At 44.1% G+C, this 15076-nt stretch overlaps 1 protein-coding gene across 3 annotated transcripts in view; it reads right to left on the bottom strand.

Annotated features, from left to right (window-relative positions):
• pip4k2cb (phosphatidylinositol-5-phosphate 4-kinase, type II, gamma b) overlaps window positions 1-8951 on the bottom strand; it is a 56340-nt gene extending 47389 nt beyond the window's left edge. For 2 of the 3 annotated variants that reach the window (XM_059537248.1, XM_059537247.1), the window contains exons 1-3: window positions 8592-8919; window positions 8272-8369; window positions 7045-7141 (exon numbers count right to left, since the gene is read on the bottom strand). In XM_059537248.1, the coding sequence (XP_059393231.1) occupies window positions 7045-7141; window positions 8272-8369; window positions 8592-8747 (351 nt within the window). In that variant the 5' untranslated portion in view covers window positions 8748-8919. Of the gene's footprint in view, window positions 1-7044; window positions 7142-8271; window positions 8370-8591 lie in introns of all 3 variants that reach the window. The other variant, XM_059537249.1, reaches the window with a different exon arrangement.
• Between the last annotated feature and the right edge of the window lie 6125 nt (window positions 8952-15076).

Here is a 15076-nt window from a genome sequence, read left to right on the forward strand (position 1 = left end):
GCAGGAAGGTTGTTATGAGCATATTCTGCCCAGGAGAGCTGCTGGCACCAGGAACTCGGATTGTTGGATGCTAGACAGCGGAGCATTCTTCCTAGATCCTGGTTGGCCCGCTCACACTGCCCATTGGTCTGGGGATGAAAACCAGAAGACAGACTTGCAGAGGCCCCAATCTGTCTACAAAATTCCCTCCAGAACCGGGAGACGAACTGGGGACCCCTATCTGAAACCACATCCACCGGTAACCCGTGGAGACGGAAGACGTGATCCACCACCAGTTGGGCGGTCTCCCGGGCGGAAGGCAGCTTGGGCAGGGGAATAAAATGAACCGCTTTGGAAAAGCGATCCACCACGGTGAGAACTACAGTGTTTCCCTTCGACGGAGGAAGCCCAGAGACGAAATCAAGGGCAATGTGTGACCAAGGATGGGAAGGGATAGGGAGAGGATGCAGTAGACCATCAGGAGGGTGATTGACAGGCTTACTTTGGGCACATGTGGGGCAGGCCAACACAAACTGTCTAACATCTGCGGCCATAGTAGGCCACCAAAAACGCTGTCGGATGGCAGACAACGTTCTCCGAATACCTGGATGGCAGACTAACCTGGATGAGTGACCCCACTCAAGGACCTCAGAGCGCAGCGCCACCGGCGCCGGCAACCTGCCCGCCGGGCACTCTCCCGGCACCTGCACCCCTCGACCGGCCTCCTCAACTCGCTGCTCGATACCCCATGAAAGGGCCCCGACCACCACCCCCTCAGGAAGGATGGCCTCGGCCGCAAACTCCCCCCCCCCGAAGCACCGAACAGGCGAGAGAGGGCATCGGGCTTTGTGTTCTTAGATCCTGGCCGGTACGAGAGGGTGAAGTTGAATCTGGCAAAAAAGAGCGCCCAGCGGGCCTGACGCGAGCTCAGCCTCTTGGCCGAACGGATGTATTCTAAGTTCTTGTGATCCGTCCAGACCAAGAAGGGCTGCGCTGACCCCTCCAACCAATGACGCCACTCACCCAAGGCCAATCGTACCGCCAGCAGCTCTGTTGCCGATGTCATAGTTACGTTCTGCAGGGCTGAGACGACGAGAGAAGAATGCACAAGGATGAACCTTCCCATCATGGAGGGAATGCTGAGATAGAACTGCGCCAACCCCAATGTCCGAAGCATCAACCTCGACAATGAACTGGGCCTCCGGATCTGGAACCATCAGAACAGGTGCAGAGACAAAACGGGACTTTAAAATGTCAAAGGCTACCTGCGCTTCCCGGTTCCACCTGAAGGACACCTTAGTGGAGGTTAAGGCTGTCAGCGGTGCAGCGGTCTGACCAAAATTCCGGATGTATCGCCGGTAGAAGTTGGCAAAACCCAGGAAACGCTGCAGAGCCTTCCGGGAGTCAGGGACCGGCCACTGGGCAACAGCTTCAATCTTAGCGGGATCAGGCTTGGTCCCCTCCGTAGAAATAATGTGGCCAAGGAACGTAACTGACTCAGTGTGGAATTCGCACTTCTCTGCCTTGACAAACAACTGGTTCTCTAGTAACCGCTGGAGAACCCGTCTGACATGCTGGGTGTGTAATTGGAGAGAAGAGGAAAAAATCAAAATATCATCCAAATACACAAAGACAAATTGATTAATCATGTCACCCAACACGCTGTTGACGAGTCCCTGGAAAACTGCTGGAGCATTGGTAAGACCAAACGGAAGAACCAAGTACTCGTAGTGTCCCGAAGGGGTGTTAAATGCCGTCTTCCACTCATCCCCCTCCCGAATGCGCACCAAGTGGTAGGCGTTGCGCAGGTCTAACTTGGTGAAGACCCGAGCTCCCTGTAATAATTCAAAAGCAGAAGACATTAAAGGATATGGGGTACCTGTTCTTGATAGTAATGTCATTCAAACCTCTGTAATAAATACAGGGGCGCAGGGAGCCGTCCTTGTTCTGAACAAAGAAAAACCCTGCACCAGCGGGAGAGGAGGAATGGCGGATGAGCCCAGCCTGAAGTGACCCAGCCTGAAGTGACGTATGTACTTGTCCATGGCCTCTCTCTCAGGACCTGAAAGGGAATATAAACGACCCTTAGGCGGAGAAGAGCCCGGGAGGAGATCAATGGCACAGTCGTAAGGGCGATGCGGAGGTAGCGAGGTGGCCCGGGCCTTACTGAAGACCGCCCGAAGATCATGGTACTCCGCCGGAACACCAGTCAGGTCAGAGGGATCCTCCTGAGGAACACAAGACACAGAGACAGGACAAAAAGCAGCACCCAAACATGACACGTGACAAGACTGACTCCAGGATAAAACAGAATTACTGACCCAATCAATGTGGGGATTGTGCTTGTGCAACCATGGGTGTCCCAGAATTAAAGGTGCCTTAGGGGAATCAATAATAAACAGTTCAATCCGCTCATGATGGCTGCCAGCAATATGGAGATCTATCTTGGGAGTGACGTGGGTGATTGTGGTAAGGGGACGGCCAGCTAATGACCATGCTGATACGGGACTAACCAAAGGGACAAGCGGTATTCTCCAACGTTCAGCAGAGGCAGCATCAAGGAAGTTCCTCTCAGCCCCTGAGTCCACAAGGGCGAGTCCAGTGTGTAAACAAGTCTGGAAGGAGAGTTGTAACAGCAGCTGAGTGCGTGCTGCAGGAGAGCTTGAGCTGAGAACCGTGCCCACCAGGACTCTCCGCCTCACTGGTGGGCCCTGGCTTTTAACGGGCCCTGAAGGGCGAAGTGGCCTCCCTTGCCGCAGAATAGACACGGCCCCGACGACAGACGCTCCTGCTTCTGCCGTGGTGTAAGCCGTAGACGACCCAACTGCATGGGCTCCTCCTTCGAGGGCTGTCGGCCGGCTGAACTGGCAGAGGAGGACTCTAGGTGGCGCCACGGGGCGGGTGTTTGCCGTTGTTTGCGGCGCCGGCTGAGACGACCCTCATTACGGAGCGCAAGACTAAAGAGTCTATCCAATTCCCGCAGGAGAATTGGCTTTATTCAAAACAGAGGAGTCAGAGGAGAAGAGTCACGGTTCACAGGTTTCACTCGCAGTGACAGGATGAGTAGCAGATGAGTCACGTTTCACAGGTTTCACTCGCAGTGACAGGATGAGTAGCAGATGAGTCACGTTTCACAGAAGTACGTATAACCGCCGAACCGGAGGGATGAACAGCTGGAAGCTACTAGGAGCTCTAGGCTTGTAAGAACAAGGGCAGAGGAATCAGCTAAACACACTGGAGCCTGAGGACAAGACACGACAAGGTGAGTACAAAGAGCTGCTAGATGATCGGAGCTATTGGTACGAATAACAACAGTCTGACAATAGACAGAGAAACACAGGGAATAATAAAGGGGAAAAAATTAGAAGGACATAGAGAACACGTGGCGAGCAATTAAGGTTAACAATGGAGAAGCAAGGGAGGCAGGGAAAACACAAACAGGCAGACGCGGTGAGCTGTCAAACCATCCCAACACACACACACACACACACACCAAAAGGCAGGTGATTAGCCCAGAGACCCGACACCAAATTCCGCCATGTAAATAGCAAATCCATCATGGCACGAGCGCAACTGGCTCTTAAAGGGAATGGAAGATGAGACTCTGATTGGTTTATCGCACGTTACGCCCAAAAAAACCCATTGCTCATTGAGAGAATAGGGACAACCCTTTTAGGCCATGCACCCGGGCGCGCCAATTGTTTTTCCGTCGTTAAAATAGCAAAAATTGATTCTGACATGCCCTGAGTGCACCTGCGCTGTGCGCTTTACACTTTGCATTTGGATCGTTAAAATAGGACTCTAAGACTAAATCAAAAATGCCTGTCAAAATTAACACTGCCGTTGCCATACTACAGAAAGCAGGATCACAGGGAGTAGAGACGACCAACACAGTTGTATCGAAGTGACCATGAGCACAGGGAGTACAGACATTCACCACGGTAATTTCGAAGGAGCTGGTAGCACAGAGCGTACAGATGACCACCGCAGTCATACTGAAGGAGCCAGGAGCACAGGGCGCACAGATGACCTCACTGGCCTTGATGAGGGAGAATCCCTCACCCAGAATTTTCTTGGGGACAATCACAGGACTGTGCTCTGCCAAGGTGACCAAGGTAGGCTCCATGTTGAGTAAAAGAGCATAGAATACTTGAGTACACTCTGGAGGAGCAGACACTGGGAAGCGCTCTGGAGGAGCGGTCACAGGAGGGCAGGGCTGCATGATTAATGAAAATTAAATTAAAAGGCGATAAATCGTGATTAGGCAGAAGCTGCAATTGTCATGCATATCTTTCAGTGAAGCACGGTTCTGTGATCAGCAGTAAATCTCCATCCGAAGGCCAAATACGCCTCGCAGAAGAAACCCAGGAAATGCCAATAGTGGTTGCTGAATAAACAGAAGATTTAACTGCTTTCATTAATTCATCGGGACTAATTAAGATATGACTATGACAATGTATGGGTTATCTGAGTTTGTATTATGACATTTATTGTAATAACGTATATAAAAATGCAATGCTAATCGACATAGCCTTTATCACTGCTTAGAATACTATAAAATATGTTACGTGTCTTATTCTGTGTAAGAAGCCACATCATCCCACAGGAGGATTTACTTCATACGCTCGAATGATGTTATGAAGTGAGTTTTGAGTGAAATTAATGTTATTATGTGGTATTTTAATAACATTTTATTAAATGTGGTATTTTCATGTGATGGAGCAGCATTTATTACACAGAGCCGTGGTTCACTGACAAGCTATGCAAACAGCTTTCTTAATTCCAGAACGATTTCTTCACTTTCATAATCGCGTGATTAAACCATATGTGATTATGAACGTGATTTTGCATAGCTTGTCAGTGAACTATGGTTCTGTGTAGTAAATGCTGCTCCGTCTGAAAGCATGTGCTGGAGATTTACTACTAATCATAGAACCGGCTTTACTGACAATATACACAGATGGAGATGAAGGAGAGCTGGACGGGGCAAACTGAGATGAAGAAGAGTTGGATGGGGCCAGCAGAGACGAAGGAAACTCAGGAGACAATGAGGAGCTTAATGGGACCAGGGACGATGAAGGAGAGCTACGCTCAGAATTGAGCTCTGTGAAGTGACCGGGCTCCTGCTTAAGCTCTGTAAAGTGAGCACATTCTGAAGCCGACTCTGGAGAACATTCTGGAGCAGACTCTGGACTAGGAGCAAACTCTGGAGCAAATCCATTGACTAGAGCAGATTCTGGCATAGCTCTAAAACGAGGTCGAGCGCTAGACTGAGCTTGTTGGCTGAAGCCTGTACTGGACTTTGGTCAGGGGCTGGAGCCTGCACTGGACTGGAACAAATACCCTCTCTGGGGCAAGCTCTGGATCAGAAGCTCTCTCTGGGCCAAACTTTTGAGCAGAAGCCCTCTCTGGGCTTAATTCGGGAATAGAAGACTTCTTTGGGCTAAACTCTGGGACTGGAGCCCTTTCTGAGCCAAACTCGGGAACTGAAGACCTCTCTGGGCTAAAATTATGAACAAAAGCCTTCTCTGGGCTAAACTCTGTAACATAAGCCATCTCTGGGATTAATTCGGTAACAGAAGCCCTCTTTGGGTTAAAATGGGGAACAAAAGCCCTCTCTGGGCTAAACTCTGGAACAGAAACCTTCTCTGGGCTTAATTCGGGAACAGAAGCCCTCTTTGAACTATACTTGGTAACAGAAACTCTCTTTGGGCTAAACTCAGGAACTGGATTCTCTTCAGGGTTAGACTCAGTATTGGAGCCCTCTCTGGATTAGACTCTGGGAACAGAAGCCTTCTCTGGGCTAAACTTGGGGACAGGAGCCCTCTCTGGGCTAAACTCAGGAACAAAAGACCTCTCTGGGCCAAACTGGGGTGAGCCTCGGGGATTGGAGCCCTCTCTGGGCTAGACTCGGAGACGGAAGCCCTCTCTGGGATAAACTCGGGAACATAAGCCTTCTTTCGACTCTGGCTAGAACCACCCATGATCTGGATGCATGGTCTGGATGGTATTCTTGTATGGGCTTTTGGACTGTAGATAAACGTAGAGTTAACTCACTGGTACGAGTGGGTTAAGCTAAAGATTCAGGGGTTAGAGTGGGCTCTGATGCATACTCTGATGCTTTACTGAATTCTGGGGTCGGAGTAGACTTGAACTTGTTACAAAGGGGTAACTCCAACTTGATAGAGGCGTAGATGAGACCAGACAATGTGTGGGTGCTTAGTGCTAGGTTATAAATACCCACTGATAAGGCTGATGGCCGACAGGTGCAGTGATTGGGAACAATGAGTTGGTGTGAGCCAGGGAGGATTCTGGGAAATGTAATGAGCAGAGGTGACTGGTCTTGTGACAGGCAGGAAGACATAAACTGGTGAGCTTGTGACATCTCTGCAAAAAGGTTTGTGTTAGTGATACAGTATTTACATTAAAAGTGGTCTAGTGAGTAGTTCAATTGTGGTGACATCTTCCACTGATCGTGCTGGATAGCAATACAATGGGAAAGGAGTCAAAATCCTTGAACACAAAGTGGTGTAGGATGCTGATCCACAGGAGTATGCAAGTATTAAAAGAAAATAAAGTAAATTCTATGGAACTTGCTCTGTGGTTAAAATTTAGATTTTGTGTGGGTTACAAGGTCCTTGCAGCACACAGTGACATAAAACTCCATATAACGCATTCAAATAAAGAAATATAAAATAAAATAAACTAAGCAAGCACATTTTATGAACAGATGGACTAAATGCAGAATACACCGACAATTGCCTCATGCAAACATAAAAGCAAATGATAGCCACCATGCAAATGTACTTGATCACATGACCTAAAAACACCCATGAAGTCCTTTTGTATACTAGGCCTATCTGACCTGATTCATGCAAATTCAGGCTTTTGCAAACTCACAGCAAAATATTGTGTGAACAATTGTGATGTGTGAATCTTGATTTTTACTCACATGTAATTTTTTAAAGTACAGATAAAGTACAGCAGAGAACCATGTTCAAAAATATCACAGAAATCTTTCAACTTTTCATACATTTAGACTTAAACTGTACAAAAAATTCATACCAGATAATCCTGATGTTCAACTCCAAATCGCTCTCTTAGATTCCGGAACACCAGTGGACAGTACTCCTTAAACTTAAAATGTCCAGGGAGGTTTTCCCTGAAAATTAACAAATAAATAAACAATGTGGATTTTAACAGTGCAAAACCCCTCTAATACTTCTAATAAATTCACTTAACATAAAAAACACTAATAAATAAATACATAAATAAATAAATAAATTATATTTTATTTTTATATATTTATTTGTTCACTGGGTGCTTTAAGACATTAGGGGACTGTTAATGCTTATAGTTGTTCTTTTGGTCAGACCAAAAATAAAATGTTATATTTAGTCATATGTAACATTGAACCTAAAGATACAGCCTGACTGGACAGAATTTATGATGCATATTTTGTGACAGAGCTAACAGAAGAGAGATCTGCTGCAAGGAGATGGCGGTTCCAAACTGTAATGAGTTTGGTTCATGCTGTGTCTATATTTTAGTCAAACTCAGAGAAGGTGGGTCTCAGCTGCTTGTTTAGTGCTCACTGAGGTTCCGATGAGTGCGTTCACCCTTATTCAAATAAACAGCACTAACAGAGCAATTTCACCTGAGTTTGTTTTAATTAAATCAGTGAATAGCGAATTGACAGTGATAACTTACATCACAATCTATTCAAATGTATTTTATTTATTTATTAATATAAATAAAGTATACATTTGTTTTACTTCATGTTTACTGCACAAACCACTTACAATCACATATACTGTCAAGATTACAGTATAGCATTGAATATTTACAAATAGTCATGCCATGTGTGTCTGAATAAACAATATATTTTTGTTCTCATCTAATTGCTAATTAATAAGAAGAACTGTGACTAAGGTTGCATTTTAGTGAAGTCACAAGTTTTGTCACTAAACCCCACTCCAACCAATATTAAAAAAAAAACAAAAAAAAACAACAACTCCATACCAGGGCGGATTATGAGTTTTAAAAAGCTTTGTGCAGTTCAAAGTGCAGCCATGTAAAATTGTCTAAAAACTGTGACTATGACAACAGATATGTCTAGATTAATAATAAAAAATAAACAAATATTTGCCATGTACCTATGTAAATGCAGCCAACCGTATATTGTCATCTCTAACTTTTGGACTGCAGCACCGCACTAAACAAAACCACTGCCAAATATTAATTCATGATGAGTCAACTGTGCTAAATGTAGTAAAATTATTGAATACATACTTGTTGAATAAATGGTTGTTGACTTTCATTTTTATGTTGGCTTTGAAGTCATCTGGAAGTAGCATTACTGGCATAGGCACTTGAAAGAGGTCGTTTATCTACAATGGTAAAATGCAGGTTAAAATGTCAAGGAAGGCTGAAAAGTTGTAATGCTTTATGTTGGTGTTGGTATCAATTAAAATCATTCTCCCACCGCATAACAAGAATAAAAAAAAATTGCATTATACTTAAGCAAATAAGCAACATATCATTTTCAAGTACTTGAGAACATTTTTTAAATATGTTTTTCAGATATAAAACACATTTTTGCAATAACATACCGTGTGATTGATGCCCCACATAAAAACTGTCAGTATGGGATCGCTTGCCCAGAATACCTCCACTTTTTGATGTACAAAATGTTTTTTCTTGCTTTTTGTTCGTGAAAGCCTACTCGCTGAGCTTGAAACTGCTCCTGTCTTACCAGGAGAAGACATAACTGCAGAAATGTACCCAGATAATCAAGACCAAAACAACAACTTGCCACCTCAGTTGTGATGATGAATGTCTTGAAATTCCAGGATATAAATACTGCAACCCAGTGAACCCATACAGTAGAGGATAAACTGCTCCGCTGACTTGCTCCAAATGAAACTGGAGAGAATTAAACTTGACATAACTTGATCCAAAACAGTCACATGCCTGATCAGAATTTAATTTGGAAGTGAGTAGTTTTTCTTGTAGATGAATATACCCTCGTAGACAAATAATTGTCAAAAAACTATTTTCATTAATGAGAGTTTTTTATATGTTCAGTGCTGCTAAAAGAGCAAAAGATTCTTGTCCACTGTGTGTGCTGTGGCAGCAAGTGAGGTAGTTAGTTATGATTACACAGTCAAATGTGTATCTGCTGTACTTTACTGTATCTGCACAATTACCTCACATAACTCTAACATTTCTAAAACATGTAAGAAGCAGCATGCTACTGTTCTTTATAATATAAAAGAATATAAATAGACAAGAAATATTTCAAAATAGGTCATCAAATGTATTTGTTTATTTTTTTTACAATACACATTTTCAAAGAAATTGTACAGAAAAACATGATATTAATCTTCATTGTAACCACATTAAGCAGATTAGAGCTAGGCAATAATATACTGTAGTTCACATTGTGCAATGATATAGGCTAAACAATCAAGCATTTTAGATTTGCTGTTTAGGATGTATTTTGAGTATGCTGTATGTGTAACATGGCTGTTTCAGAATGAGGGAAAGCAGGCTCCAGGTGCAGTCACCAACATTTATTCAAACAAACGTAATAAACATAAATCCAGGCATGGTATAGCCAAAACTGTGAAGAAAATGGGCAAGAACATGTTATAAAACAGAGGTGACAACAGGCACACAATATATCCATGTATTTCCAAAATAAGAGAAACACATTATTTGTAAATACACAAGATAAGTTTACAAGGAGAGGGTGGAGCTAATGAAAAACCATGGCAACAAACAAAGAAGCAGTGGAACCAAAGGCAAACAAGAAATGAAAACACAGAACAATAGGGACAGAAAATACTCTTTAAAATAAATGTCCATACACAAGACAGGGAACATACCACTATGTGTGTCACGGAGTCACAGCCTTCACCTTTTCCAGACGCCACGCCTACTCGCTCACAATCACCGGAATTCTGATCACCTGTTCATCATCACCAGGATCTTATAAAAGGACTTTCACTTAGCCTCACTCCTCGTATGATCTCGCATTTGTCTCCATGAACTTACCTATATTCTTGTTACCTGTGCTGCTCCCCTGGATACCTATCGTTCCTGTTCTTCGTCAGTTCCTCTGTGCATTCTTCTGATCCTGTTATCAAGAGACATTACGACCAGAGCTAAGTTATATTCTTCTTTGAGTCAAGATATTTCCTATTACCTCACCTGTGTCTGAAACCTCTGTGACAATAAAACACTGTATATACCTTCACCTACCTCTGTGTTCCCGTCTGTGTCTGACAGAAGATCAGACCTCATGCAGAGCTCTCTGGACACAGATGGAGACCACAACGCGGATTCATTTGCTACACAGGTTCACGCTGTACGGTCCTCACTACCACAACCCACGACAAGCACAACCCACATTCACCCTGAGATCATCACGGCCGTACAGCAAGCACTCCAGCAGCCACCTGCAACAATGCCCACTTCGGCCGCTGCCTCTGCCAGTCCCGTGGACCGATCAGTGACATATAGCGGCGCGGCCGAGGATTGCAGTGGGTTTTTGCTTCAGTGCTCGCTCTACATCGAGGCCAACTCTCACCTGTTTCAGAATGAACCTGGTCGCGTTGCATTCATTTCACTTCTCTCTGGATGAGCGCTACACTGGGCTCAACCTCTCTGGGAGACAAACGCTTCAGTAATTGCCTCATTATCTGCCTTTTTTGCCCACATGAAAGAAGTGTTTGGTCAACATACTGCCGAACTGTCAGTTCACCATCAGCTATATCATATTCGTCAGTCAGTATGTATGTTCTCCGATTTTCACACCCTGGCTTCGGCGAGTGTTTGGAATGAAACTACTTTGATCACTGCTTTTCGTAAGGGACTGCAAAAGAAGGTTCAACAATTAATAGTCATTTACGAAGACACCACGGGACTTGAGAATCTTACTCAGAAAACTATCAGAGTGTCACAACGTTTGTATGCCTGCCACATGAGTACTCCCAGTGTCAATCCTCTGCCTGCTGTAGCAGCTGTCGCCGCTCCTGCACCTGAACCTATGCAGGTTGACTCAAACCATCTTACCAACGCGTAGCATCAACAACAGATGAATAATCTTGTCTTTATTCTGGGGGAGAAGGACACGTGATTCCAACTGTTCGGTCTGACCTCTACACCCAGCGCTGAGTACATTCCAATTACCACCTCATACCTCTCAACTTACTAAGACTCTGGTCCATGTCGGTAATTCTCATGCTTGTGTTTCAGCGCAAGCCCTCATCGATTCTTAGTCGGCTGGGAACTTCATTAGCACCCAAATCCTCCAAGAATGAAATGTTCGTCGGAAGAGATGCCCTGTCAACCTGAGAATACTCACCATCCAGGTAAAGCCACTGGGTAGAGGTCGTGTCAGTCATTACTCCCCCACACTATCCTTCCATGTTGGCAGCCTGCATAAGGATGACATCAAGTTAATGGTGCTGGAGGAGTCAACTGCGGACATGATCCTGGGACGCCCCTGGTTAAATGCCCACCAGCCGCACATCAAATGGACAACCAGTGAAATTCTCAAATGAAGTGATGAATGTTTTGAGAAGTGTATTACTCGTCCAAGAAAGCCCCAACCTAGAATTCCCACAACCTCTGATCATCTTCCTGTTCTCTCCAAATCTGTGGAAAGTCCAGAGACCAATGTGAAAGTGGAAATCCCACCAGTCTACCAGGCATTCCAGGATGTGTTCAGCAAGCGGTTGGCTACACGTTTACCACCTCATCGGCCATGGGACTGTGCCATTGACCTCCTGCCTGGAGCAACCCTCCCAAAGGGTCAGATCTACCCACTGTCCATCCTGGTACAGAAGGCCATGGAGATGTACGTTCAGGAAGCCCTGCACCAGAGATTTATTCATCCATCTTTGTCCCCTGCCACTTTGAGTTTCTTCTTCGTGGCCAAGAAGGATGGAGGCTTGAGGTTGTGCATTGACTACCGTCACGTGAACTCTCAATCCTACAATCTCATCCGTATTAGAAAGGGCGACGAATGGAAGACTGCTTTCAAAACCTCGTCAGGACACTACGAATACTGAGTAATTGCTGTATGGCCTGTCCAACTCTCCGTCCTTCTTCCAGAATTACATGAATGAGATCTTCCGTGAGTACTTGAATTGCTTTGTCATCATCTACACAGACGATACCCTGATATACATCCTGCAGTAGCCCTTACCCAACACTGTGAAAGTGTGAAACTTCAGCGCAACTTCTACCAATGCTTCATTAACAAGTACAGTATTCTTAGTGCTCCCCTCACATCTATACTCAAGAACCGGCCCAAGTCTCTATCATGGACAACACCTGCCCTGAGAAGCCTTCTCCCAACTACAACAGGCCTTCCTATCCGCTCCGGTCCTAGTTCATCCAAATTCAGATTTGCCGTTCTTGGTGGATGTTGACGCCTAGGCAACTGGGGTCGGAGCAGTCCTCTCTCAGCGGCAGGGTGACCCTCCATGGCTCCATACATGTGCATTCTACTCTAAGAAGTTATCCCCGGTGGAGCAGAATTATGACGTGGGAAATTGTGAGCTCCTAGCCATTAAATTAGCTCTAGAGGAATGTAGACACAAAAGTGAGTTTTGTCTACGCTGGAAAAGTTTCCATGCAGGTCTCTCAACTCGTGACGTGAAAAACTAACTAGCTGCTAAGCTACGTAAACTGCTATGGAAGGGGAATTCCAAAGACTGGATCCTCTCGTTTTCAATGAAAATATTGCAGAGAAATGGCGTATATTTGAACAAGAGGTTGATATCTTCATTGCAGCAGCTCATGGAAACAAACCACGTCAAACACAAGCTTTCATTCTCCCGGTGAGACTTTGGAATCTTATATTAGCGTTTTAAAGCTAAAAGCAAAAAACTGCAAATTTGGTGCATTACAAGACGAGCTTATTTGTGATCGACTAGTTTATGGAGTACACAATTACATTCTGAGAAAATCACTCCTGCGTGATCCAGAACTCACTTCAACTTATGCCATCTCAGCATGCCAGATTTATGAACAAACTGAACAGCACAGTAAAGACCTTGCAACAGGAAAGAACAGACATTCCAAATCGAAACACAAAGTCTCAACAAGTGTTGATATTTCCCACCACAACAGCAGTAATGACTTTATGAACTACTTTACTTCTAAAATCGATACTATTAGAGATAAAATTGCAACCATTCAGCCGTCAGCTACAGTATCACATCAGACTGCGACACACACTCGTAAAATAGCTTGCGTCTTTTTTAAGATGCCTTCTTGCGTCTCGTGCAGAGCCCCACTCAGCCAGGGAGACCGTTACGTCATCTGTGTCTCCTGCCTGGGTGAAGATCATGCAGCGCTCGCGCTCGCTGACGGCAGATGCCCTCACTGCGAGCTGTTGCACTATAGACCCCCTGAGGAACAGTTCCACTCATTCTCTACCATAGGAGAGGAAGAATTGTATAAACTTGTTAAATCATCTAAACCAACAACATGTATGTTAGACCCTATACCATCTAAGCTCCTAAAAGAGGTGCTTCCAGAAGTCATAGATCCTCTTCTGACTATTATTAATTCCTCATTGTCATTAGGATATGTCCCCAAAACCTTCAAACTGGCTGTTATTAAGCCTTTCATCAAAAAACCACAACTTGACCCCAAAGAACTAGTTAATTATAGACCAATCTCGAATCTCCCTTTTCTGTCCAAGATACTAGAAAAGGTGTTATCCTCACAATTATATTCCTTCTTAGAGAAAAATGGTATATGTGAGGATTTCCAGTCAGGATTTAGACCATATCATAGTACTGAGACTGCTCTCCTTAGAGTTACAAATGATCTGCTCTTATCATCTGATCGTGGGTGTATCTCTCTATTAGTTTTATTGGATCTTAGTGCTGCGTTTGACACAATTGACCACAACATTCTTTTGCATAGACTTGAACACTTTGTTGGCATCAGTGGAAGTGCATTAGCATGGTTTAAATCGTACTTATATGACCGCCATCAGTTCGTAGCAGTGAATGAAGATGTATCCTATCGATCACATGTGCAGTATGGAGTACCTCAAGGCTCAGTACTAGGGCCTCTACTCTTCACGCTTTATATGTTACCCTTGGGAGATATCATCAGGAAACATGGTGTTAGCTTTCACTGTTATGCTGATGATACTCAGCTCTATATTTCTTCGCAGCCCGGTGAAACACACCAATTTGAAAAACTAATGGATTGCATAGTCAATATAAAAAACTGGATGACGAGTAATTTCTTACTGCTAAATTCTGAAAAAACAGAGGTGTTAATTATAGGACCTAAAAACTCCGCTTGTAATAACCTAGAACACTGTCTAAGACTTGATGGTTGCTCTGTCAATTCTTCGTCATCAGTTAGGAACCTAGGTGTGCTATTTGATCGCAATCTTTCCTTAGAAAGCCACGTTTCTAGCATTTGTAAAACTGTATTTTTCCATCTCAAAAATATATCTAAATTACGGCCTATGCTCTCAATGTCAAATGCAGAAATGTTAATCCATGCATTTATGACCTCAAGGTTAGATTATTGTAATGCTTTATTGGGTGGTTGTTCTGCACGCTTAGTAAACAAACTACAGCTAGTCCAAAATGCAGCAGCAAGAGTTCTTACTAAAACCAGGAAGTATGACCATATTAGCCCGATCCTGTCAACACTGCACTGGCTCCCTATCAAACATCGTATAGATTTTAAAATATTGCTTATTACTTATAAAGCCCTGAATGGTTTAGCACCTCAGTATTTGAATGAGCTCCTTTTACATTATAATCCTCTACGTTCGCTACGCTCTCAAAACTCAGGCAATTTGATAATACCTAGAATATCAAAATCAACTGCGGGCGGCAGATCCTTTTCCTATTTGGCGCCTAAACTCTGGATTAACCTACCTAACATTGTTCGGGAGGCAGACACACTCTTGCAGTTTAAATCTAGATTAAAGACCCATATCTTTAACCTGGCATACACATAACATACTAATATGCTTTTAATACCCAAATCCGTTAAAGGATTTTTAGGCTGCATTAATTAGGTAAACCGGAACCGGAAACACTTC

Source organism: Carassius carassius, chromosome 44, assembly GCF_963082965.1.
Source record: "Carassius carassius chromosome 44, fCarCar2.1, whole genome shotgun sequence".
NCBI classification, from domain to species: Eukaryota; Metazoa; Chordata; class Actinopteri; order Cypriniformes; family Cyprinidae; genus Carassius; species Carassius carassius.